This window comes from Lutra lutra, chromosome 8 (assembly GCF_902655055.1).
Source record: "Lutra lutra chromosome 8, mLutLut1.2, whole genome shotgun sequence".
NCBI lineage: Eukaryota > Metazoa > Chordata > Mammalia > Carnivora > Mustelidae > Lutra > Lutra lutra.
This window is the reverse complement of record NC_062285.1, coordinates 75,269,691-75,293,861: the sequence shown is the minus strand read 5'-3', so window position 1 is coordinate 75,293,861 and position 24,171 is coordinate 75,269,691. Positions and strand designations below refer to the sequence as shown.

General features: G+C 36.2%; 1 protein-coding gene across 15 annotated transcripts in view; it reads left to right on the top strand.

Annotated features, from left to right (window-relative positions):
- The window catches only part of LMNTD1 (lamin tail domain containing 1), a 529,118-nt gene that overhangs the window by 455,917 nt on the left and 49,030 nt on the right, over nucleotides 1–24,171 (top strand). For 10 of the 15 annotated variants that reach the window (XR_007129288.1, XM_047740017.1, XM_047740014.1 and 7 more), the window contains 3 exons: nucleotides 4,679–4,797; nucleotides 14,827–15,056; nucleotides 17,950–18,148. Coding sequence is in view for 14 of the 15 variants with exons in the window: in XM_047740017.1 (XP_047595973.1) it covers nucleotides 4,679–4,797; nucleotides 14,827–15,056; nucleotides 17,950–18,148 (548 nt within the window). In the remaining variant the exon portion in view is untranslated. The other 5 variants (XM_047740023.1, XM_047740022.1, XM_047740025.1 and 2 more) reach the window with 5 other exon arrangements.

Here is a 24,171-nt window from a genome sequence, read left to right as displayed (position 1 = left end):
AGTATCCTTCTTTGTCTCTTGTTACAGTCTTTGTTTTAAAGAGTATTTTGTCAGTATCCCCCAAGTTTCTTTTCACTTGTTTGTTTTTATTTGTTTATTTTTGGTTTTGTTTTCATTTCTATTTGGATGATAATTTTTTTAAGATTTTATTTATTTATTTGACAGAGATCACAAGTAGGCAGAGAGGCAGGCAGAGAGAGAGAGAGGAGGAAGCAGGCTCCCCTCTGAGCAGAAAGCCCGATGCGGGGCTCGATCCCAGGACCCTGGGATCATGACCTGAGCCAAAGGCAGAGACTTTAACCCACTGAGCCACCCAGGCTCCCCTGATAATTGTTTTTTCATTCCCACACTTTTAATTTGCATGCATCTTTAGGTTAGAATTGAGTCACGTATAGACAGCATATAGATGGGGCTTGTTTTTTTAATCTATTCTGTCATCCTATGTCTTGATGTGAGCATTTAGTCCATTTACATTCAACGTAATACTGATTGGTATGTAGTTTTTGCCATTTTGTTGCTTGTTTTACGGTAGTTTTTGTAGTTCTTCTCCCTTCCTTTATTTTCTTGTTCTCTTCCCTTTTGGTTTGATTGCTTTCCTTAGTGATATACTTGGATTTGTTTCTTTTCTTCTTTGCATATCTTTTAGTTTTCTATTTGTGATTATCATTAGGTTGGTATATAATATCCTATACATATAGCAGTCTCTATTAGGATGATGGTTGCTTAAGTTTGAACCCATTCTAAAAGCACTACATTTTTACTCTCTCCTCCCACATTTTGTATATATGATGTCATACTTTACATCTTTTATTTTTGTTAGTCCTTGACTGATTTTTATAGATATGACTATACTGTTTCTGTGGTTTAACTATACTCGTTTTATAAGTAACTAATCTACTACTTGTATTATTGTTCAAATGTACCTGTGAAATTTTTTCCTTTTATAATTTTCTTATTCTTTCCACTTGGCTATTTCTTTCCACTCAAAGAATTCCCTTTAACATTTCTTATGTGGCTGATTTAGTGGTGATGAACTCCTTCCAGTTTTGTTTGTCTGAGAAACTTTTATCTCTCCTTCTATTCTGAATGATAGCATTGCTGGATAGAGGGTTTTTGGTTTCAGACTTTTTCCTTTTAGCACTTTGAATATATCATGCCAAACCTCTGGCTTACAAAATTTCTGCTGAAAAAAAATCAGCAGATAGCTTTATTGGGTTTCCCTTGTATGCAACTCTTTTCTTTTTGTTGTTTCCTTTAAGAGTCTCTCTTTGCCATTACTTTTTGCCATTGTGAATATTATGTGTCTCAGTGTTGGACATCCCTGGGTTTTCTGTGCCTGTAGATCTGGATGTCTATTTCCTTTCCCAGATTAGGGAGGTTTTCAGCTCTCATTTCTTCAAATTAATTTTCTGCCCCCCCTCTCTATTTTCTATTTCTGGGATCCCTACTATGTGAATTTTACTATCTTTGATGATGTCACTGAGTTTCCTTGATGTATTCTCATTTTTATTGTACTTTTTTCTTTTTGTTGTTCAGTTGCTTTGCTTTCTATTATTCTGTCTTCCAGCTCACTGATTCATTTTTCTGCTTTTTCTGCTCTACTATTGATTCCCTCCAGTGTACTTTTAATTTTAGCAGTTGAATTCTACATCATTGATTGGTTCTTTTTTAAATATTTTCTCTTTGTTTAAGGTCTCACTGAGATCCTCCAGTCTTTTCTCACATCCAATTAGTATCTTTATGACTAGTATTTTGAATTCTTTAAGAAGCATCTTGCTCGTCTCCAAATCATTTTGTTGTGATTTTGTCCTGATCTTTCCTTTGGGATATATTCCTCTGTCTCATTTTGTCTAATTCTCTCTGTTTGTTTCTATGTATTAAGAAAGCCAACTATATCTCCTGCTCTTAAAAGTAGTAAACTTATGAAGAAGAGGTCCTGTTGTGCCCCATAGTGCAATGTTCCTTGTTCACCAGAACCTGTCACTTCAGAGATGTCTCCTATGTGTGTTGCATGCACACTTCCATTGTGGTTGAGTAACATTTGCCTTCAGTCCAGTCAGCTGCAAAGCCATCTTTCTTGTGAACAGGATTTGGCATCTGTACTATTATAGGGCCAGTCTGGGGTGACTTTGGGCTTGTAGTTGGGTCAGACCAGATGCTTGCTATTATCCTGTTTGCCAGAACTATGTGGCAAACAATTGTGGCCACACCTACCTGCAGACCTGCAGGACACTGTCTCTGCATTGTCTCCTGAGTGGCTTTTTTTTTTTTTTTTTTTTAGAATGAGACTAGCTATCAGGCCAGGTATCTGTCCTGAGTCTGTCTTTTTAGGTTGCAGTGGCCACTCCCAGCCCCCAATTACAGACCCCTCTCTTTGTGCTGCCCCCTATGAGGTTTTTGTTGGTGGGCTGAGGCAGCAGTCACATCACATTTCTCCCCCAGACCATTTCTGGGGCTTCAGTGGAACTGGTGTGTGTGTGTGATTATCTTCCCTTCTCACCAGAGCAAGAGTCACTTTGGAGTGGTGCTAGCCGCTGTCAGGGCTGCTTGCAGAATAAAATGCATCAGGTGTAGCTTTGGAAGGATTGAGGTAGGTTGAATGGGACGGTGTGCAGGAGAATGTGGAGGTAGAGCACACAGGTGTTAGCAAGGTAAGTGCCCATCTGCTTGCAGAATGAAACCTGGGCTAAGTAGCAAGTGTTCATGTTGATTCCCACATATGTCTGGGTATCTAGGCTGGGTATAAATGGAATGGTGCCCACCAGCTCTTCTGTTCTTAGAGAAATTTCTTAAAGATTTCTGCCCCTCTAGCACACATTTTGAGATTAGTAAATAAATCTCCAGGTGCTTTTCAAACTGCTACTTATATGCTGTATCTTGGCAGGGTTATGTGTGTGCTGTCTCTTTAAGGGTAGAGACTATTTTCTCTCATCCTCTAGCCCTCCTGGAGCTGATCCACTAATTTTTAAAAGTTCCTAGTGTTAAACCCCAATGACTGTAAAAACTCACAAAGGTGGGACGTCTGGGTGGCTCACTGGGTTAAAGCCTCTGCCTTCGACTCGGTCATGATCCCAGGGTCCTGAGATCGAGCCCCGCATCGGGCTCTCTGCTCAGCAGGGAGCCTGCTTCCCTTCCTCTCTCTCTCTGCCTGCCTCTCTGCCTATTTGTGATCTCTGTCTGTCAAATAAATAAATAAAATCTGAAAACAAACAAACAAAAAAACCTCACCAAGTAAAAACTCACAAAGTTAAGCTCTCTGATTTTCAAAACCAAATGTTATGGGGACTCATCTTCCCAGTGTAGGTCCTGCATGTTTGGGATGCCTGGTATGGGACCTGTTCCTCTCCCTTTCCTCTGTTTGTGGTGTCCCTCTAGTCTTTGTGGTTAGACTCTAAAGTTAGGTTATTTCCCAACTGGGGCTCCATCCTTTCACCATTTTCTCATGTGGCCTCCTTTCTACAGTTAACTGTAGTGAGTCTATTATGCCAGTCTTCAATCATTTTCTGGGTTAGTTATATTGATGTGGTTGTTATCTAAGAGTATCTGTGTGATAAGGTGAGTTTAGGATCTTCCTATGCCACTATTTCACAGGGTCCCCAAGAAATCGTTTTCTCTTGACTTATTAAAACAGTTACTTTGTTCATTGTCCTTTTATTAAATAATGCTCATCATTCCATGATGGAAGCCATTTTCTAATCCTTATTGGAAGATTATTTTATCATTATTCCTTGAAGCAAGAACTATTTATTGATAGTATCTCTCTGGTTCCTGGTACAGAATAGATGTTCATTTAAATATTTATTGAATGAATGTACTCCTCCAGTAATCATATTGCTAATATATTTTATAACTGTGTACAGTGTTAATTTTATTCTTATACCATCATTACCATAAAACATTTAAGTGTGAATCTTTTATTCAAGATTAGAATCTGAACTAACTGATTTCTTCTAAATCATACTGCTGGGGTAACTAGAAGAATGTAAATCTCCTGGCTTTGATTTCACTACTTCTACCAATAGCTTTCTTTCTGCCTGAAAAGTACACAAGTTTTCTGTTCCTGCTGCTTGGCTATTTCCATGTGTTCAAAGAGCATTTGTCAAAACAAAACAAAAATCAAAAAAACAAACAATTAAAAACAGTGACTAAAGCTCCAAATATTTACATACTAGCTTTGAGCCTCATAAATCCAAAATAGGTTATTGAATATTTTGGTGGCAAAATTTGTCCGACTCTCCTAAAAACAAGTTACCATATTTAATGTCTGCAAACTACAAAGCAGGTGCAGTGTCAACATAATTGCTCAGAAACTGGAACTTTGTAACCATGGAGACATTACCTCACAGTGTTCTAACAGGCAGTGTTGGCCAGATGTGAAGGTTATAGTCATAAAGGTATCTGTGCTGGGTTGCCACCTTGTTTCTTGAGCTGCTTCCAGTGAAGGCCACACACCTTCACCTTGATTTGCATAATATGATTAACCAGTACTAGTATTGGCTATGTCAGTGCTTACATACTTACTTTAGAAACCTGGTTCTGGCACCAGCTTGGGAAAGAAATTATTAGATCTGGCAGATGGTTTGAGGTAGTTAGATTAAAAGCTGAGGTCACTTGAAAAAAAAAATCTACCTTGAACTTCAGCTATATTTATTACTAGTATCGTGACTTGTTTCCCCAGGAAAGAAAAGAGAATTTTCTCCTAGCCAAAATGAAAGGCATGCAAGCCAGTCAGAAAACTTCGGTGGCCCTACAGAGTGAACTTCATGAGCAGGAAGATAAAATGAAGAATCAAACACAGTAAGAATGGCACAAATGAGAGGAGGATCTGAGATTTAGAGGATAATGATAGAGTACTTGACCTCTTGTTTCAAAACATCTTATTTTAAGTAGCTGTAACTAGAATTGATTCCAGTTGATTCCATTGATTTAGAATATTTTCTAAAATTAATTAACTATAATGTACAACTATTTTCTCAACCACAGTTTTATAAAGTTCAGTCCTTGAATAATGAGAAAATTCACGTGGACAGATCTCTGTCATATAAGACATGGTTGAAATTTCAGAACTTATATCTAACATGTTAAGGCAATTGACAGACAATTTCTTTAGAATTCTTTTACTAACCTTTGGGACAAAGAATTGCTAGAGAATTGTGTTTTTTGGAAATGCCTGTGAAGATATTGAATAAAAAACTACAACTCTCTCGCTACCCCCAAAAAGAAAAACAAAAACAAAAAAACATAAACAAACAAACAAAAACTATAAGTCCCTATTTTTACTACTAGTACGAATCATTCTATCAATAAAAACATTAGCATGGGTTTTCCAATTTTTTTTTAAAATGACCTCAGTATTGAATATACCCAATTTAAAGCTAAAGTTACTTTGCATCTACATGTCCTGTATTTACTGATAAGTTCATTTTTAAAATATTTGTTCTTAGAGGTCATCTGAGAAATGATTGTTGTCAGAATTACCAATGTAGCATCTCCCAAAATAACACTGAAATGTGGGAATTGAACTTTTATAACTACCTCTGGTGTAGTACTAATCAATTACAGAGGAAACAAAATGCAAGAAGGGACTTACAAAATTCCGTATGATAGAGGGCAAGCTAACTAAGCACAAGGCCAAATCTCTCATCTTCCAAAAGGACACTAACAGGATAGTGCAGAGTTTAGACAATGGGCTACATCACATGTGTCTCTTGTGAAATATCTCACCATTTTCAGAGGTGTGTGCAACCATTAGAAATTTCTTTTTCAGGGGTGCCAGCATGGCTCAGTGGGTTAAGCCCCTGCCTTTAGCTCAGGTCATGATCTCAGGGTCCTGTGATCAAGCCCCACATCAGGTTCTCTGCTCAGCAGGGAGCTTGCTCCTCCCCACCCGCCTGCCTCTTTGCCTACTTGTGATCTCTCTCTCTCTCTGTGTGTCAAGTAAATAAATAAAATCTTTTAAAAAATTCTTATTCAGCCACAAATATAAGAACACTTTGTGGCCCTAAGCCAGATTTCTTTAATCACATTTGCAAAGGCTTATTAGGAATCTTCTGTGGAATTAAATTATTTGGAAATGGTATTATTTTACTGGAGGAAGAAAAAAAATTTGGAGCTTTTAAAATGAACATGCTGAAAAGATATAGCCAGTTTTTAATGAAACCCAGATGTAAGGAACTTTGAAAAGTACATTTCCTGCTTATGTTAGTGTCAGGCAGAAATCATGTCATATGATCCTGTCTCAGGTTGGACAGAGATGAAATATTATAACTTGACAATCTACCTCTTAGTCTCCTTTCCACAAACTACCACATCCTACTCAAGAGTATATTTTCATGGGTTAGAGGTTTTCTGAGAAAGATGAGTGCTTGGGGTGTCAGCAGAATGGCTAATGCTCAAGCTTTATATGTACTGGCCTAGTAGTACAATTTTCAAAATTTTCAATTTTATTTATATTTTTAAAAAAATGCCTGAGATGTCTGTGCCCTCTGAGAGGTACATTTAGAGAAGTCTGGTTTTGAGTACAAAGCTCTCCAGATATAATACTTCTGATGAAGGAATTTACAAATTGTAGAACAAAATGATTATAAATACCTCTTAGTAAACAAAGAGATTAAGACTGACATCACTTTGGCAGATTCAGAAACTTCAGGCCCTTGTTTCCTTATAGAAATATTTAGAAAACAAAAACAAACAACAAACCAGAAGACTTGCTAAAATATCTTTACAGTAACTCAGTAAGATAAAGAACCAAAATAGAAATAAGCCATGGACGCAAAATTCTTAGCTCTTGACTTACAGAGGATAAATAAGTGGCCCAAAATAACGGGGTGCATGAACTGGCCATTTATCCAGTTTTTCAAAAAGCTAGAGGATTTTGGACCCCAGGACTTTGTTCACAATTCAAGTGTTAAACACACATATACATACACATACACACAGATTGCTTTAAGGGAACTAAGTCTCAATGTGACTCATAAAATGGAGTTGTCATAAATCTTTTCATGAGCCAAGCCATGGGAATATTATGTTACTTGTAAAATAATTGTGTTGTAGTTTAGAGGCTTTGTTTAAATGCACACTAGTTAACAGATGTTTTTATGTTTTTAAAAAAGAAAGAAAGAAAAACCTGTGTTCGTAGTAAGATTTAATTATAAAAATAATACCTGGAAATTAAGCCTGTTTTCTTCCTTTTCTATATTCCCCTCAACATACATATACACACATACACACACATGTATACACATGTACAGACAGATATACATGTATACTGTATTCAAAGTAATTAATTTTCAGAATATATTTGAAAGTAGACATTAACTAGAATTTTTATAAATATGGGACAATCAGTTAGCAGGAATTAAAAGAAAAAGTTTACTAAACAATAATATATTAAGCAGGAATTATAACCATTTTTTTAGTTAATGGAAAGGGAAATATAGAGTAAGTAATAAAAGTGGTATGTAAATGGTTTCTAGAGTCTCAATTTTGAGTTAAAAAAAATGTTAGAAACACTGGAATGGAGTGGAGGAGGCAAGATGGTGGAGGAGTAAGGGACCCTATTTCAGCTGGTCCCCTGAATTTAGCTATCTATCTACCAAATCATTCTGAACACCAAAGAAATCAGCCTGAGAGGTAAGAATATATATCTGGATCTCTACAACCAGAAAATCTCTGTAGGTTGCAAGGTGTGAAGGATGGAGTTGTGAATCTACAGGCAGATATCAGAGGATAAACAGAAGGGGGAAGGAGCTGTCATAAGCTGGTGCCTCGAAAGTGATATAACACTGGAGCACAAGAGCATCCTGCAATGGAAACCAGGCACAAATTTTCAGAGAGGTAGAGCCCAGGCAAGGATTTTAGAACAGGCCCCACACAGGACCCAGGAACTGCAGGGGCACACACATGAACCTAGACCACTCACAGTTTTAGAAGCCCAAAAGGCAGAGACATGCCCCGACCCTGGGGTTGACCTCTGGGAGATCTGCTGTGGGCACAAACCACTGCAGGAGTCTGCCTTTTTTAGCAGCACCTACAGAAGCAGAGACCATATCTTGGAGGGCTCAGTGAAGAGCAGATTATGATTTGTCTCCTCTTGGACAGAGTTTTGGGTGTGACTATTTTTGCTCTGGCTCTCAGAAGAGATGCAGAAAGCCACCAGAGAACAAAAGCTCAAAAAAATGGTTTCCATCAAGCCCAACCCCTGGACGGGGGCAGGGCATCTCTCCACAAGTAGGGTTGCCTACTACTTGCAGGCCCTTCCCCCAGAAGACAGAGTGGAAGAACAAGAGGAAGACAACACTAGAGTCCTCATAAAATGGGTGCATCTTGCTTACATCGTGGTTAATACTTTGAACTCTGTGTATTCCCTCAACCACCCCTCGACAGAGTTAGTAGGAGGAGGAACCTCCAACAAAGAAAAAAGAGACTGTGGCCTCTGTCACAGACCTAATGGTTATGGATAAAAGCAAGATGTCAGAGATAGACTTCAGAGTAGCAAATATGAAGTCAATATCCAGGCTTAAGAAAAATATTAGTGACAATATAGAATCTCTAAGGGCAGAAATGAGATCTAATCAGGCCAAACTTAAAAATACTATGAATGAGATGCAGTCTAAACTGTATATCCTGACAGCCAATGTAATGAGGCAGAAGAATGAATTAGTGAGCTAGAAGATAAGATGATAGGAAGGAAGCTGAGGAGGCCTAGGATAAACAACTAGAAGCATAGGAGAATAGACTTAAAGAGATCAATGATGTCATGAAGCATTCCAATTATCAGAATTATTGGGATCCCTGAGGAGATGGAGAGAGAGAAAGGACTAGAAGGCATATTTGAACAAATTGTAGCTAAGAACATCCCTAATCTGGGAAGGAAGCAAGCATTTGTGTCCAAGAGGCAGAGAGGACCCCTCCTGAGATCAGTAAGAACAGAAAAACATCCCAGCTTATAGGGAGTAAAACCTGCAAATCTTAGACTCAATGAAGCTATTCTGAGAGCAGCTGGGGGAAGAGATTTCTTACATATGGAGGGAGGAATAGCACAGGGTTGCAAATTAGATAAAATACATGACCCATCCATATGCTGTCTACAAGAGACTCATTTTGAATATAAAGATACTTCCGGTTGAAAGTCAAGGGATGGAGAACACCTTATCCTATGAACCTCAAAATAAAGCTGGGATAGCAATTCTCATATCAGAAAAATTAGATTTTAAGCTAAAGACTGTAGTAAAAGATGTAGAAGGACAGTATATCACACTTAAAGGGTCTGTCCCACAAGATCTAACAGTTGTAAATATCTATCCCCCAACATGGGAACGGCCAAATACATAAGCCAACTATTAACCAAAATAAGAATCATATTGATAATAATACTTTAATAGTAGGATGTCTTAACACTCCACTCTCAGCAATGGACAGACTCATCTAAGCAGAAGATCAACAAAGAAACAAGAGCTCTGGATGACACATTGGACCAGATGGACTTCATAGATACATACAGAACATTCCACCCTAAACAACAGAATACTCATTCTTCCCAAATGCACCTGTAACTTTCTCTGGAATAGACCATATATTGTGTCACAAATCAGGTCTCAACCAATACTAAAAGACTGAAATTATTCCTTGAGTATTTTCAGACCACAGTGCTTTGAAATGGAACTCAATCATAAGAAAAAAATTGGAAGGAATTCAAACACATGGAAGTTAAAGACCATCCTGCTGAAGAATGTTTGGGTCAACCAGGAAATTAAAAAAGAACTTAAATAATTTATGGAAACCAATTAGAATGAAAACACATTGATACAATACCTATCGGTTACTGGAAAGGCAGTCCTAAGGGAGAAATACATAGCCATCCAAGCCTCACTCAAAAAAGTAGAAAAATCCAGAATGCACAAGCTAACCTTACACCTAAAGGACTTGGAGAAAGAATAGCAAATAAAACCTAAACCAAGCAGGAGAGAGAAATAATAAAGATTAGAGCAGAGAGCCATGAAATATAAATCAGAAAAACAGTAGAACAGATCAATGAAACTATAAGCTGCTTCTTTGAAAGAATTAATAAGATAAAATTCTGGAAAGACTTACTAAAAAGAGAAGAGAAAGGACCCAAATTAATAAAATCATGAATGAAAGGGGAGAGATCATGACTAACACCAAGGAAATAAAACAATTATTAGAAATTATCAGCAACTATATGCCAACAAATTAAGCAACCTGGAAGAAATAGATTCCTTTCTGGAAACACATAAACTATCAAGACTGAAACAGGAAGAAATAGACAATCTGAATAGGCCAATAAAGTGTAATGAAACAGAAGCAGTTAAAAAAAAAAAAAAAAAAAACCTCCCTAAAAACAAGAGTCCAGGGCCAGAAGGCTTCCCAGGGGAATTCTATCAAACACTTAAGGAAGAAATAATACCTATTTTTCTGAAGCTGTTTCAAAAGATAGAAACAGAAGGGAAACTTCCAAAATCATTCTATGAGGCCAGCATTACCCTGATTCCAAAACCAGGCAAAGACACCATAAAAAGGAGAATTACAGGCAAATATCCCTGATGATGAGATGGGTACAAAATAACAAGATCCTAGCTGATAGAATCCAACAGTACATTAAAAGGATTATCCATCATGACCAGGTGGGATTTGTTCCTGGGATACAAACATGGTTCAACATTCGTAAATCAATCAACATGATAGAGCACATTAAAAAAAAAAAAAGACAAGAACCATATGATCCTCTCAATTGATACAGAAAAAGCATTTGACAAAATACTGCATCCTTTATTGATTAAAACTCTTTAGAGTATAGGGATAGAGGGAATATACCTCAATTTCATAAAAACCATCTATGAAAAGCCCACAGCAAATATCATTCTCAATGGGGAAAAGCTGAGAGCTTTTCCCTTAAGGTCAGGAACATGACAGAAATCCCCACTCTCACCACTATTGTTCAATATAGTACTAGAAGTCCTAGCATCAACCATCAGAGAACAAAAGGAAATAAAAGGAATCCAAATTGGCAAAGAAGAAGTCAAACTCTCTCCCTCACAGATGACATGATACTTTATGTGGAAAATCCAAAAGACTCTACTCCAAAATTACTAGAACTCATATAGCAATTCAGTAATGTGGCAGGATACAAAATCAATGCACGGGAATTAGTTGCTTTCCTATCCACTAACAATGTAACTGTAGAAAGAAAAATTAAGGAATTGATTTCATTTACAATAGGACCAAAAACCATAAGATATCCTGGAATAAACCTAACCAAAGAGGTAAAGGATCTGTACTCTAGAACTTTTTATGAAAGAAATTGAGGAAGACACACAGAGATGGAAAAAACATTCCATGCTCATGGATTGGAAGAATAAACATTGCTAAAATGTCTATGCTTCCCAGAGAAATCTACACTTTTAAAGCAATCCCTATCAAAATACCATCAACATTTTTCACAGAGCTGGAACAAACAATCCTAAAATTTGTATGGAACCAGAAAAGACCCCAAATAGCCAGGGGGATGTTGAAAAAGAAAACCAAAGTTGGGGGCATCACAATGCTTGACTTCAAGCTATATTACAAAGCTGTGATCATCAAGACAGCATGGTACTGGCACAAAAACAGACACAGAACAATGGGACAGAATAGAGAGCCCAGAAATCAACACTTGACTCTATGGTCAACTAATCTTTGACAAAGCAGGAAAGAATATCCAATGGAAAAAAGACAGTCTCAGGGCACCTGGATGGCTCAGTCATTAAGTGTCTGCCTTCAGCTCAGGTCATGATCCCAGAGTCCTGGGATCAAGCCCTACGTTGGGCTCCCTGCTCGGCGGGAAGCCTGCTTCTCCCTCTTAGTCTCCCCTTGCTTGAATTCCCTCTCTCTGTCAAGTAAATGAATAAAATCTTTAAAAATTAAAAAAAAAAAAAGAAAGAAAGAAAAGGACAGTCTCTTCAATAATGGGTGCTGGGAAAATTGAACAGCCACAGGCAGAGGAATGACAATGGACCATCCACTTACACCATACAAAAAGATAAACTTAAAATGGATGAGAGACCTCAATGTGAGACAGGAATCCATCAAAATCCTAGAGGAGAACATAGGCAGTAACCTCTTTGACCTCTGCCATGGCAACTTCTTTCATGACACATTTCCAAAAGCAAGGGAAACAAAAGCAAAAATGAACTTTTGGTACTTCATCAAGATAAAAAGCTTCTGCACAGCAAAAGAAATAGTCAACAAAACAAAGAGGTAACCCACGGAGTGAGAGGAGATATTCACAAATGACATTACAGATAAAGGGCTGGTATCCAAGATCTATAAAGAACTTGTCAAACTCAACACCCAAAAAACAAATAATCCAGTTAAAAAATGGACAGAAGACATCCAAAGAACAAATAATCCAATCAAGAAATGGGCAGAGGACATGAACAGACATTTCTGCAAAGAAGACATCCAGATGGCCAACAGACACATGAAAAAGTGCTCCACATCACTCGGCATCAGGGAAATACAAATCAAAACCACAATGAGATATCACCTCACACCAGTCAGAATGGCTAAAATTAACAAGTCAGGAAATGACAGATGCTGGCGAGGATGCAGAGAAAAGGGAACCCTCCTACATTGTTGGTGGGAATGCAAGCTGGTGCAACCACTCTGGAAAACATCATGGAGGTTCCTCAAAAAAATGAAAATAGAGCTACCCTATGACCCAGCAATTGCACTACTGGGTATTTACCCTAAAGATACAAAGGTAGTGATCTGAAGAGGCACGTGAACCCGAATGTTTATAGCAGCAATGTCCACAATAGCCAAACTATGGAAAGAACCTAGATGTCCTTCAACAGATGAATGGATAAAGAAGAGGTGGTATATATATATACAATGGAATACTATGCAGCCATCAAAAGAAATGAAATCTTGCCATGTGCGACAATGTGGATAGAACTAGAGGGTATTATGCTGAGCTAAATGAGTCAATCAGAGAAAGAAAACTATCATACGATCTCCCTGATATGAGGAAGTAGAGAAGCAATGTGGGGGACTTAGTGGGTAGGAAAGGAATAAATGAAACAAGATGGGAACGGGAGAGAGACAAACCATGAGAGACAAACCATAAGAGACTCTTAATCTCACAAAACAAACTGAGGGTTGCTGTGGGGAGGGAGGGAGGGAGAGGGTGGTGGGGTTATGGACATTGGGGAGGGTATGTGCTATGGTGAGTGCTATGAAGTGTGTAAACCTGGCGATTACAGACCTGTACGCCTGGGGATAAAAATACATTATATGTTTATAAAAAAATAAAAAATTTAAAAAAAAACTTTAAATTTAAAAAAAAAAGAAAGATGGACAGAAGATATGAACAGATGCTTGTCCAAAGAAGACATCCAAATGGCTAACAGACACATGAGAAAATGTTCCGTGTCACTTTTCAACAGGGAAATTAAAATTAAAACCACAATGAGATACCAGCTCACACCAGTTAGAATGGCTAAAATTAACAAGGCAGGAAACAACAAATGTTGGCGAGGATATGGAGAAAAGGGGAACTTTCTTACACTGTTGGTGGCAATGCAAACCAGTATAGCCACTCTGGAAAACAGTATGGAGTTTCCGCAAAAAATTAAAAATAGAGCTACCCTATGGCCCAGTAATTGCACTACTGAGTATTTACCTCAAATGTACAGATGTAGTGAAAAGAAGGGGCACCTGCACCGCAACGTTCATAGCAGCAATGTCCAAATAGCCAAACTGTGGAAGAAGCCAAGATGTTCTTCACTGGATGAATGAATAAAGAAGATGTGTTCATATATACAATGAAATTATACTCAACCATTAGAAGGGATGAATACCCACCATTTGCATTGATATGGATGGAACCGGAGGAGATTATGCTAAGTGAAATAAGTCAATTATCACATAATTTCACTCATATGTGGGACTTAAGGAATAGCATGGAAGACATTAGGGGAAGGAAGGGAAAACTGAAGGGGGAGAAATCAGAGGGGGAGATGAACCATGAGAGACTATGGACCCTGGGAAACAATCTGAGGGTTTCAGAGGGGAGGAGTTTGGGGGGAGGAGGTAATAGGGTGACGGGTATTAAGGAGGGTACATGTTATAATGAGCACTGGGTGTTATACACAAATAATGAATCATTGAACACTACATCAAAAACTAATGATTTAATGTATGGTGACTAACAACATTTTTTTAAAAATGTTTTTTAAAAAATGCTTTAAAAAAAAACCTGAATGAAATGGTTGGTAACATTTTGTGATTTTTTTTGGCAAAATTTTTGGTTGGTAGCATTTTGGTGATTTTTGTTTTCTTCTTTCTACTTTTGCAGTTTTTCAAAATCATCTACAGCAACAATTGACCGATATTTAATTTTTTATTTTTATTTTTTAAATAAAGATTTTATTAATTTCCTTGAGAGAGAGCACAAGAGAGAACAAAGGGAGAGGGAGCACAGAAGGAGAGGCAGACTACCCCTGAGTGGGCTTCAGTATGGGACTCAATCCCAGTACCCTAAGATCATGACCTGAGCTGAAGGCAGATACTAAATCAGCTGAGAAGCCCAGGCACCCTGATTGACTGATTTTTAGTTAAAAGAGTAAATAAAAGCATTTTTTAACATTCATGCGTCTTATTTAGATTGTTAAAACTACAACTATAAGATGTCCTTATGCTTATGTAGATACATAATACCTTTGAAAAGCAGAACTCTGGGTAATAATCACAATTCATGATTCTTATGTTCATGTCTATTCATTTTTAGTTTCTCACTTTACTTATTGTACTGATTTTTGTATACAGAAGAAAAGATACCCAAGACAGTCTCCTAATGACACAGCGATCTTTAGCACATTTTTTTTCGACAGCAAATTCAGATACAATGCTATCATTTCCATGGTCATTATCCTATGAAATGCCTCTTGATTACACTCTGTCTAGCCCTCACTTTAGTGGACTAACTGTATCAACAATTGGGCAGAAGACTCCTAAAACTACAGGAGTGGGACTTTCCAGATCAGAAAACAGCTTGGGTAAGCAACACATGTACCAATTTTTTTTTTAACATTTCACTCATTTATTTGACAGACAGAGATTACAAGCAGGCAGAGAGGCAGGCAGAGAGAGAGAGAGAGAGAGAGAGGAGGAAGCAGGCTCCCTGCCGAGCAGAGAGCCTGATGCGCAGCTTGATCCCAGGACCCCTGGATCACGACCTGAAATGGAGGCAGAGGCTTTAACCCGCTGAGCCACCCAGGCACCCCTGTACCAATTTTTTTAAGACGATTTTTAAATCATGTAGTTTAATAGATTCTTTATATGCCTAGAAGTCAGAATGAATTCCAATAACACAGATTTCTTAATGTCATATGTAGAGTAACTTGATTATGCTCAACATTGATCCTAACACTTAGTCATATTCAGGTCATATAAATGTATGTGGCCAAATATATCATCCCCATGATTAAAATATCTTGAATTGTCATAATCGTTTATGGGTTGATGGTTTAGATGCTCTAGAATTGCTAGATAAAAATTCTAATGTATAGCATTAACTCCCCTCCCTCTGAACACTACCAGAAAGATTTAAGCAACGTCTTGTGTATTTGTGCCACTAGGAGACTTATAGCTTAAGTAAGGAAAAAACAGACATATAACAGAAAGAAACAAAATAAATGGTAAGAAAATGGTGGAAAGATAGAACATTAATGAATTTGGAGAAGAAGATAGAACATTAATGAAAATAGTACTACAATAGGAAAAATTCAGGTTTGACAGTTGCCAACAGTGTAAGCAATGCACTCAGTAATATCCACAGTGTGTTCCTCATGATGTTAGGGAACTTCAAGGGAATGTTATCATGTTTTACTGAAAACATCATGGTCTTGGAAACAGAGGACTTGTCTAAAGGATATTTCTACACTGTGAGATAATAGGTTAGGTATCCATTGGTCCTATTACACCTACAAGTGCAAAATAGGGATTAAAATATCAACTTCACAGGGCTGGCCTAATGATTAAATAAGATATGTATGAAAATCACCTAGCATATAGTAAGTACTAAATAAAAATTAGTCATGAATATGAATATATCTGTAAGCACCTCCTCCTCATTGAATAGGCTAGATTTGGGGTCTGTATCTTAATTACCAGTCAACAAGTTTCAAAACTGGTAGCATAAACACACCCATGACTACTTGATGCCTCTATTTTCCTCTATTACTCCGTGGATATTTAAGCCTGACTCTTGGTTATCTATATTTCATTTTGTTTCTGATATTTTGCTAAACTTGTGACACAGTGTTATGTAGGATTTTGATCTACTGCCATTATTTCCTATGCTTCATTGTTTGTATGCCTATAATCCACTTTTTGAAGAAGCCTCCTAAGATTACAGTGACCTTTAGCAATGACTAAAATCCATACACTCTAAAGCGAGAATACCAACTTACATCTAGGGACAGAATATTTTTCCTTCTTTATCCCTGTACCATCATGGTATATATTCTATATTTGGATTAAACTGTGCAAGATCTTAGGAAAAAAACAAATTATAGTGGTTTCCCCTTGCAAAATGAGAGTTGAGCTGGGATATGTAGTCTTCTTCAATTACTGTAGGTTCAGGTTCTATAGATAAATGCCGGGATCCACTGCAACTTGTTGCCTTTGGTTCCTTTCCATCTGTTCCTCTAGATGAAATAACAATTAGAACTAAAATTAATTTCTTCTTCTTTTTTACAATATAAAGGCTTTCATCCCTCAAGATAGGCCATCAAAAAGAATACTATATAATCTCCTTCCCCAAAGGAATTTAAGGATTAAGTAAATACTCAAATGACTGGGAATGAACTAACTTAATTCCAAATATTTCTTCTAGACAAAATATTTTGAGGAATCCTCTTTAGCCACTATGTGTTTATTCATTGCTATCTTTCACCTTGCTTTGGTTTTGTTAAAGATATAAGAATATGAAGCAAACTCTAGATTGTCTCAGTCTTTTGATGATTTCGGACACAGTGAACTACACTATTATAGCAACTACAATAATTGCTGTCACTTAAACACCTATTAAAAACTAGACACTGTACTAGGCAGTTATCTACATTTTCTTCAATCCTCACATTACCTTACATAAGGTTGTATTATTTTATGTTCAGGAAAATGGAGAATTAGAAAGTTTAAATCAGTTGGCTTACTAAGCGGCAGAGCTGGGATAAAATCCAAGACACATTGTTCTAACCACGTCATCAGGGTCTCTCTCTATAGCGTTACTCACTCTTTGCAGACACATCATTAGATTTATCCAGCCTGCTGCTTTCCATGCAAAATTATAAAAACTATTTTGTATTTAAACCTTAGTAGTGAAAATTTTAAAAGAACAAATTTCCAAGAGGATACTAGAGACTGATTAAGCATTACTCTCTCTTTCTAATAAACTATTTTAGTTGATTAGAGGAAATTCAAGTCCTTACCTAGCAAAATTACTAATTATTTGTAGGAAGGGTTCATTTGCAGTTTTAATTTATGGGTAGTAATTTGGGAGGATGGTTAATATGAAATAAAGTTGTATTTATATATAACATGTCCAAATTTGAGACGCTCAAATATTTACCTCCTTGAGAACTTATGATGCTTCTAGTACAATGGAATAATCAATTAAATAAAAGTCATTATGCTAATGATGTTATTGATAATTTAAGATAACTGACATAATCTCTAGGAATTGTGTGTCACTAAAAATAATCACTAGTTATTTCATAGACTTTGGTGTATAGCTTTTAATTATCCTCATTGAGTTTGAAAGTGAGAGTAAAATGCACAAAGAAAATAATTTTGTAGAAGCAAAGAACACAGATAGTGGCTTTGTGTTCTTTTAATGTCCTTTTATTTACTTCTCTTTGTTTCTTTCCTCTTTGGTTTCTTTGAAAGGAATCAACAGCTCCATAATGACAAAGAGACAGGCTCTGCCATACCTTGCTCCTGAGATACCAGTAACTGGGGAAGGAGAAGATTACTTCCTATCTTTGTTTGGTGATTCAAAGAAATTTCTTTCACACTCATCCCCTGCAGAGAAAGCCTGGAAACACTTTTCTATGATTCTTGAAGAAGTAGGCCAATCTAGATCCAGGTACATATTCTATTTGAACTATTTAACATCTTCTATTGGAATAGGAACTACTTTACTTCAGTAGGAAATGAAGTTTCAATCTGATATTACATTCCTGATTTCATCTAAAACCCTAAGCAGTTTATTAAAATATAACTGTTTTATGTTCTGAGCAATGATAAGAAATCAATGTAACTTATTAGGGAACCAAACAAGGAATGATGATTTTTTCAAAGATGCCAGAGGAAACAGCACTACATAATCCCTACAAATAAAGTCAGCTCTATTTTTTGTTATTGGCAAATCATTCATATGGAGTTAGTGTCTGTTTTTCTCTTCTACTAGGTGCTTGAGTTCAAAATAGAAGGAAAATTGATCCATTTTTATGGTGGTTGGTATCTATGGCAAAAAGAATTGGTCAGGAAGAAAGTTGATATTAGAGCTAAAATAAAAGAGCTGACTCCTTTATACATTTACTTAATCCTGCTTTTCTTTTTGCTTTAACAACAGATTGAATTGTGAATTATTAGAAATAAACACATGTCGACAGAGAGCGTGAGAGGGCTAAAAGGAGTTACTAGCCAGTTTAAAGGTCAGACATAAAGGAAACTGTTTTCCCCTTAGGTCAGATTTCCTAAAATCAACCACTATTACCATTCAACTATAGTGAATAATTAAGTGTTCACTCAACCATCTAAAAGCACTATATGAAATTATTCATTCAACTCTAACCAGTGTGTTGAGAATGATGATCTATTTGGAGCAAAAATTCAAAGAAAAAAAAAGACTTGTGAATATGGTTTTAAGAACTTTCACTCAGACCAGGAAGACCTGTAGGCAAAAGGATTGAGAGAGGCAAATAAAGGATCAAGGCATTTAGAGAATTTTCTCCCAGTAGAGGATGACCTGGGAAGATTTTGTGAAGGAGTTGTTAAGTAGAATTATAAGAAAGATAAGTAAATTTTGGATATGCACTAGTTCTCAATTGTACCTACAAAGTTGAATCAGCTGAAAGGTTTTTAACGTTCTGACCCTAGCCTAGACTCTTTGAGTCAGAATTTCTAGTGGTAGAATTGAGCATTGTATTTTTTTTTTAAATCCCATGGTAATTCTAATGCACAGTCAAGGCTGAGAACCGACAGCCTAGAGAAAAGGAGCAGCATAAACAAAGTGAAGGAGGCAGAAAAAGCTAGGATCTGGTTGATATAAGGCACTTTATAGCATTGCCCCACTGAACAGAGCATTAGTTGGTATAACAGAGTTGTACAGGCCAAGACAGGGGAGTGATCACAGGGAGCCTTGAACACCAGGATGAGGAATTTGATTTTTATAATGAGAAATGGGAAGCAACGGGAAAGTTTCAAACAAAGGAGTAACAGGATCATGATTCAGAATGTTGAACTGTGGCAATGAATATTATGAATGAATATTGGGTTTTTGTTAAATGCTTTTTATGCATCTACTGAAAAGATCATATGGTTCTTCTTAATGTTAAAGCAACCATACACACTTAAAATAAACCTCCCTTGATCATAATATTTATTCTTTTAATATATTACTGAATTTTATTGGTTAAAATTTTGTTTCAAATATTTACATCTGTGTTTGTGAAAAGTATTGATCTGTAGTTTTCTTCTGTAATGTATTTGCTTTGACATAAGGTAAAGCTTGCCTCATAGAATGAGTTGGGATATAGCCCCTCCTCTTTCATTTTCTAGCTGAGTTTATATAGAAGTAACTTTTTTCTTAAATATTTTATAGAATTCATCAGTGAAGCCTTCTGGGCCTGGAGTTTCTTTGGGGGAAGGTTTTTATCTACAAATTTTATTTCTGGGAAATAGATATCATGATATTCCAGTTATCTATTTCTTCTTGGATAATTTGTGTCTTTCAACACAATTTGTCCATTTCAACTACTTTGTCAGATTAATTGTCATAATGTTGTTCATAATATTCCTTTATTATTTTTTTAGTATCTGTAGTGATGTCACATTTCTAATTGCTGATACTGGTCAGATATGTCTTCTATCCATTTCCTAATCAATCTTACCAGAGAGTCATCAGTTTATTGAGCCTCTCAAACAACCAGTGTTTGGTTTCATTGGCTTTCTGTGGTTTTTGTTTTGTTTTCCATTTTATTGATTTCCATTCTGATATGTGTTTACTTTCTTCTGCCTACTTTAGGTTTCCTTTCCTTTTCTTTCTCTAGTCTCTCAAGGTGGAGTCTGAGATCATTGATTTTATACCCTTTTCTCTTCTAATATAAGCATTTAGTAAATTTCCCCCTAAGTACAGCTTTAGTAGCATCCCACAAATTTGATATGTTGGATTCTCATTCATTTCAAAATACCTTCTAATTTCCACTTACTTTCTTCTTTGATCTTTGTGTAATAAGAAGTTCCCAAATGTTGACAAATTTGCAAGTTACAGTGATTTTCCAGATATGTTTTTATTATCAATTTTTTTTAAGATTTTATTTATTTATTTGACAGAGAAAGATCACAAGTAGATGGAGAGGCAGGCAGAGAGAGGGAGGGAAGCAGGCTCCCTGCTGAGCAGAGAGCCCGATGCGGAACTCGATCCCAGGACCCTGAGATCATGACCTGAGCCGAAGGCAGCGGCTTAACCCACTGAGCCACCCAGGTGCCCCTTATTATCAATTTTTAATTAAATTCTATAATGGTCAAAGAACATACTTTGCACTACTTGAGTCCTTTTAAAGGTATTAAGACTTGTTTTACAGTCAGGATATTGTCTATCTTGGTAAGTGTTCTGAATGAACTTACAAAGAATTTATATTCTGATGTTGTTGAATAGAGTATTTTATAAATGTCATTCAGGTCAAATTTAGTTACTGGCATTAAGTTACAGTCTTTTTGTTGCTTTTATGTCTACTTGTTCTATCAATTTTTGAGAAAGGGGTGTTAAAATCAACTATAATTGTGGATTTATTGATTTTGCCTTGCTGTTCTATCAGTTTTTTTTTCTTTTATATACTTTGAAGTTCAGTGACTAGATTTACAAACATTTGAAATTGTTATATCCTCTTAATGAACTGATCTCTATATCATTATGAAATTACCTTCTTTATCCCTGGCATTATTCTTAGTTCAGAAATCTACTGATATTAATATAACCATCCCAGCTTTCCTTTTCTTATTGTTAGCATGGTAAGTCTTTTTCCATTCTTTTACTTTTAATCTATTTGTGCCTTTATATTTAGAATGCATGTTTTGTAAGTAGCATGTAGTTGAGACTTGTTCTTCTATCAAGTCTAATAATCTCTGTCTTTTGAGCATTTAAACTGTTTACATTTAAAGTAATTGTTAATATTTGTTTTCTATTTGCCCCAACTATTCTGTGTTGTCTTTCTCCTCATTTTCTGTATGCTTTTGAATTGAGCATTATCAATGATTCTATTTTATTTCCATTGTTGGCTGATTAGCTATTAACTCTGTTATTTTAGTGATTCCTTTAAGGTTTGTAGGATATCTTCAGCCTGTCCCAGACTACCTTCAAGTGATATTATACCACTTCACAAATAGTATAAGACTTCTCAATAGTATTCATTTCTTTCATCCCAAATATTGTGTTTTGTTTTTGTTTTTTTTTTAAATTTATTTAACAGAGAATACAAGTAGACCGAGAGGCAGGCAGAGAGAGGAAGGAAAGCAGGCTCCCTGCTAAGCAGAGAGCCCGTTGCGGGGCTCAATCCCAGGACCCTAGGATCATGACCTGAGCCGAAAGCAGAGGCTTTAACCCACTGAGCCACCCAGGCGCCCCCAAATATTGTGTTTTTGCTATCACATATTTTATTTCTACATATGTCATAAATCGCATACTCCATAGTTATTTTGTTTAATAATTATTAGAAGAAATTTAAAATATAAGAAAAATATGTTATATATTTACCCTCATATGTTCTCACTGCCTTCCAGTATTTCTTTTTTGTAAATTATGTTTCCATCCCTTATAATTTTGCTACTACCTGAAAAAGAACTTCCTTTCTTGTAATATGGATCTGCTTGTGATGAATTCTTTCTTCAGTTTTTAAACAGCTTTATTGATATATCATTGACATAAAAATGGTGTGTGTATATACATATATACATGATGTATATGATATATGTTATTTTGTCTTTTTGGTTTTTATTAAGATGTAATTGACATATAATATCATATAAGTCTAAGGTGTACAACATGATGAATTGATACTTATATATTGTGAAAGGAATACCATTAAGTTAGTTAACAGATCCATTACCTCACATAATTATCTTTATGGTGTGTGTGGTGAGAACATTAAGATCTATCTTCTCAGCAATTTTCAAGTATCATTAACTATAGTCACTGTGTTGTACATTAGATCTTTAGAACTTACTCATTTTGCTTAACTGCAAGTTTGTACCCTTTGAACCACATAATCCCATTTCTGCCTCCCCCAGTCCCTAGCAACAAGCACCATCAAGATCATACAATATTTCTTTCTGTATCATGCTTATTTTGTTTAGCATAATGTCTTTCAGTTCCATCCATGTTGTCATACATCCATATTGAAGTCAGGATTTCCTTCTTTTTAAAAACTGAATATTTCAGTGTGTGTGTGTGTGTGTGTGTGTGTGTGTGACATTTTCTATAGCCATTCATCTATTGAAGACATTTAGGCTGTTTCCATATTTTGACTATTGTGATAATGCTGCAATGAACATGAGAGTGCAGATATCTCTTCCTGATCCTCATTTCATTTAATTTGGATATATATCCAGAAGTGGGACTGCTGGATCATATGACAGTTATATTTTTAATTTTTTAGGAACTTCTGTATGTTTTCCATAATGGCCTTATGAATTTATATTCTCACCAACAGTACAAGTGTTCCTTTTTCTCCACATCCTCACCAGCACTTATATTTTGTTTTTTTCTTTTTTTTTAAGATTTTATTTATTAATTTAATAGAGAGCACACGAGCAGAGGGGAGAGGGAGCAGGAGAAGCAGCCTCCACACTGAGCTGGGAGCCCAACATAGGGCTCTATCCCAGGACCCTGAGACCATGACCTGAGCTGAAGGCAGAAGCTCAACAGACTGAGCCACCCAGGCACCCCAGCTTTTCTTTTTGATAATAGCCATCCTAACGAGTATGAAGTAATATTGTGATTTTTATTTCATTTCTCTGGCAATTTGTGTTGTTGAACACCTTTTCATATACTTGTTAAACATTTCAATTTCTTTTTAAAAGTTTCTATCGTGGTCTTTTGCTATTTTTAATCAAGTTATTTGCTTTTTTACTGATGAAATGTATGAATTCCTTATATATTTTGGCTATTAACCCTTATCAGATATATGGATTACAAATATTTTTCTCATCCTACGGGTTGCCTTTTCATTTTGTTAACTATTTCCTTTTCTGTGCAGAGTTTTTTAGTTGAATGTAATCCCCCTTGTTTATATATACTTTTGTTGCCTGTGCTTTTGGTGTCGTACCTAAGAAATTACTATCAATACCAATAGCAAGATTCTACCCCCTTTTTTTCCCTATGACTTTATGGTTTCAAGTCTTATCCCATTTTGAGTAATTTTTGTATATGCTATGACATAGGGGTCCAATTTCATTCCTTTACATGTGGCTATCAGTCTTCCATCATTCACTGAAGAAACTATCCTTTCCCTATTGTGTAATTTTGGCACTCTTGTTGAAGATCAGTTGACCATAATTTTTATGCATGGGTTTGTTTTGGGCTTTCTATTCTGTTCCATTGGTCTATATGTCTATTTTTATGCCAGTACCATACTGTCTTATTTACTTTAGCTTTATAATATAATTTGAGGTAAAGAAGTGGGATACCTCCAGCTTTTTCCTTCCTGCTCAAGATTGCTTTGTCTATTTGGGGTCTTTTGCGGTTCTATATGAATTTTGAGTTGTTTTTCCAACTTCTGTAAAACACACACACACACACACACACACACACACACACACACACACAGAGGTCTTTGGTATTTTGATAGACATTGCATTGAATCTATAGATCACTTTGAGTAGTACGAG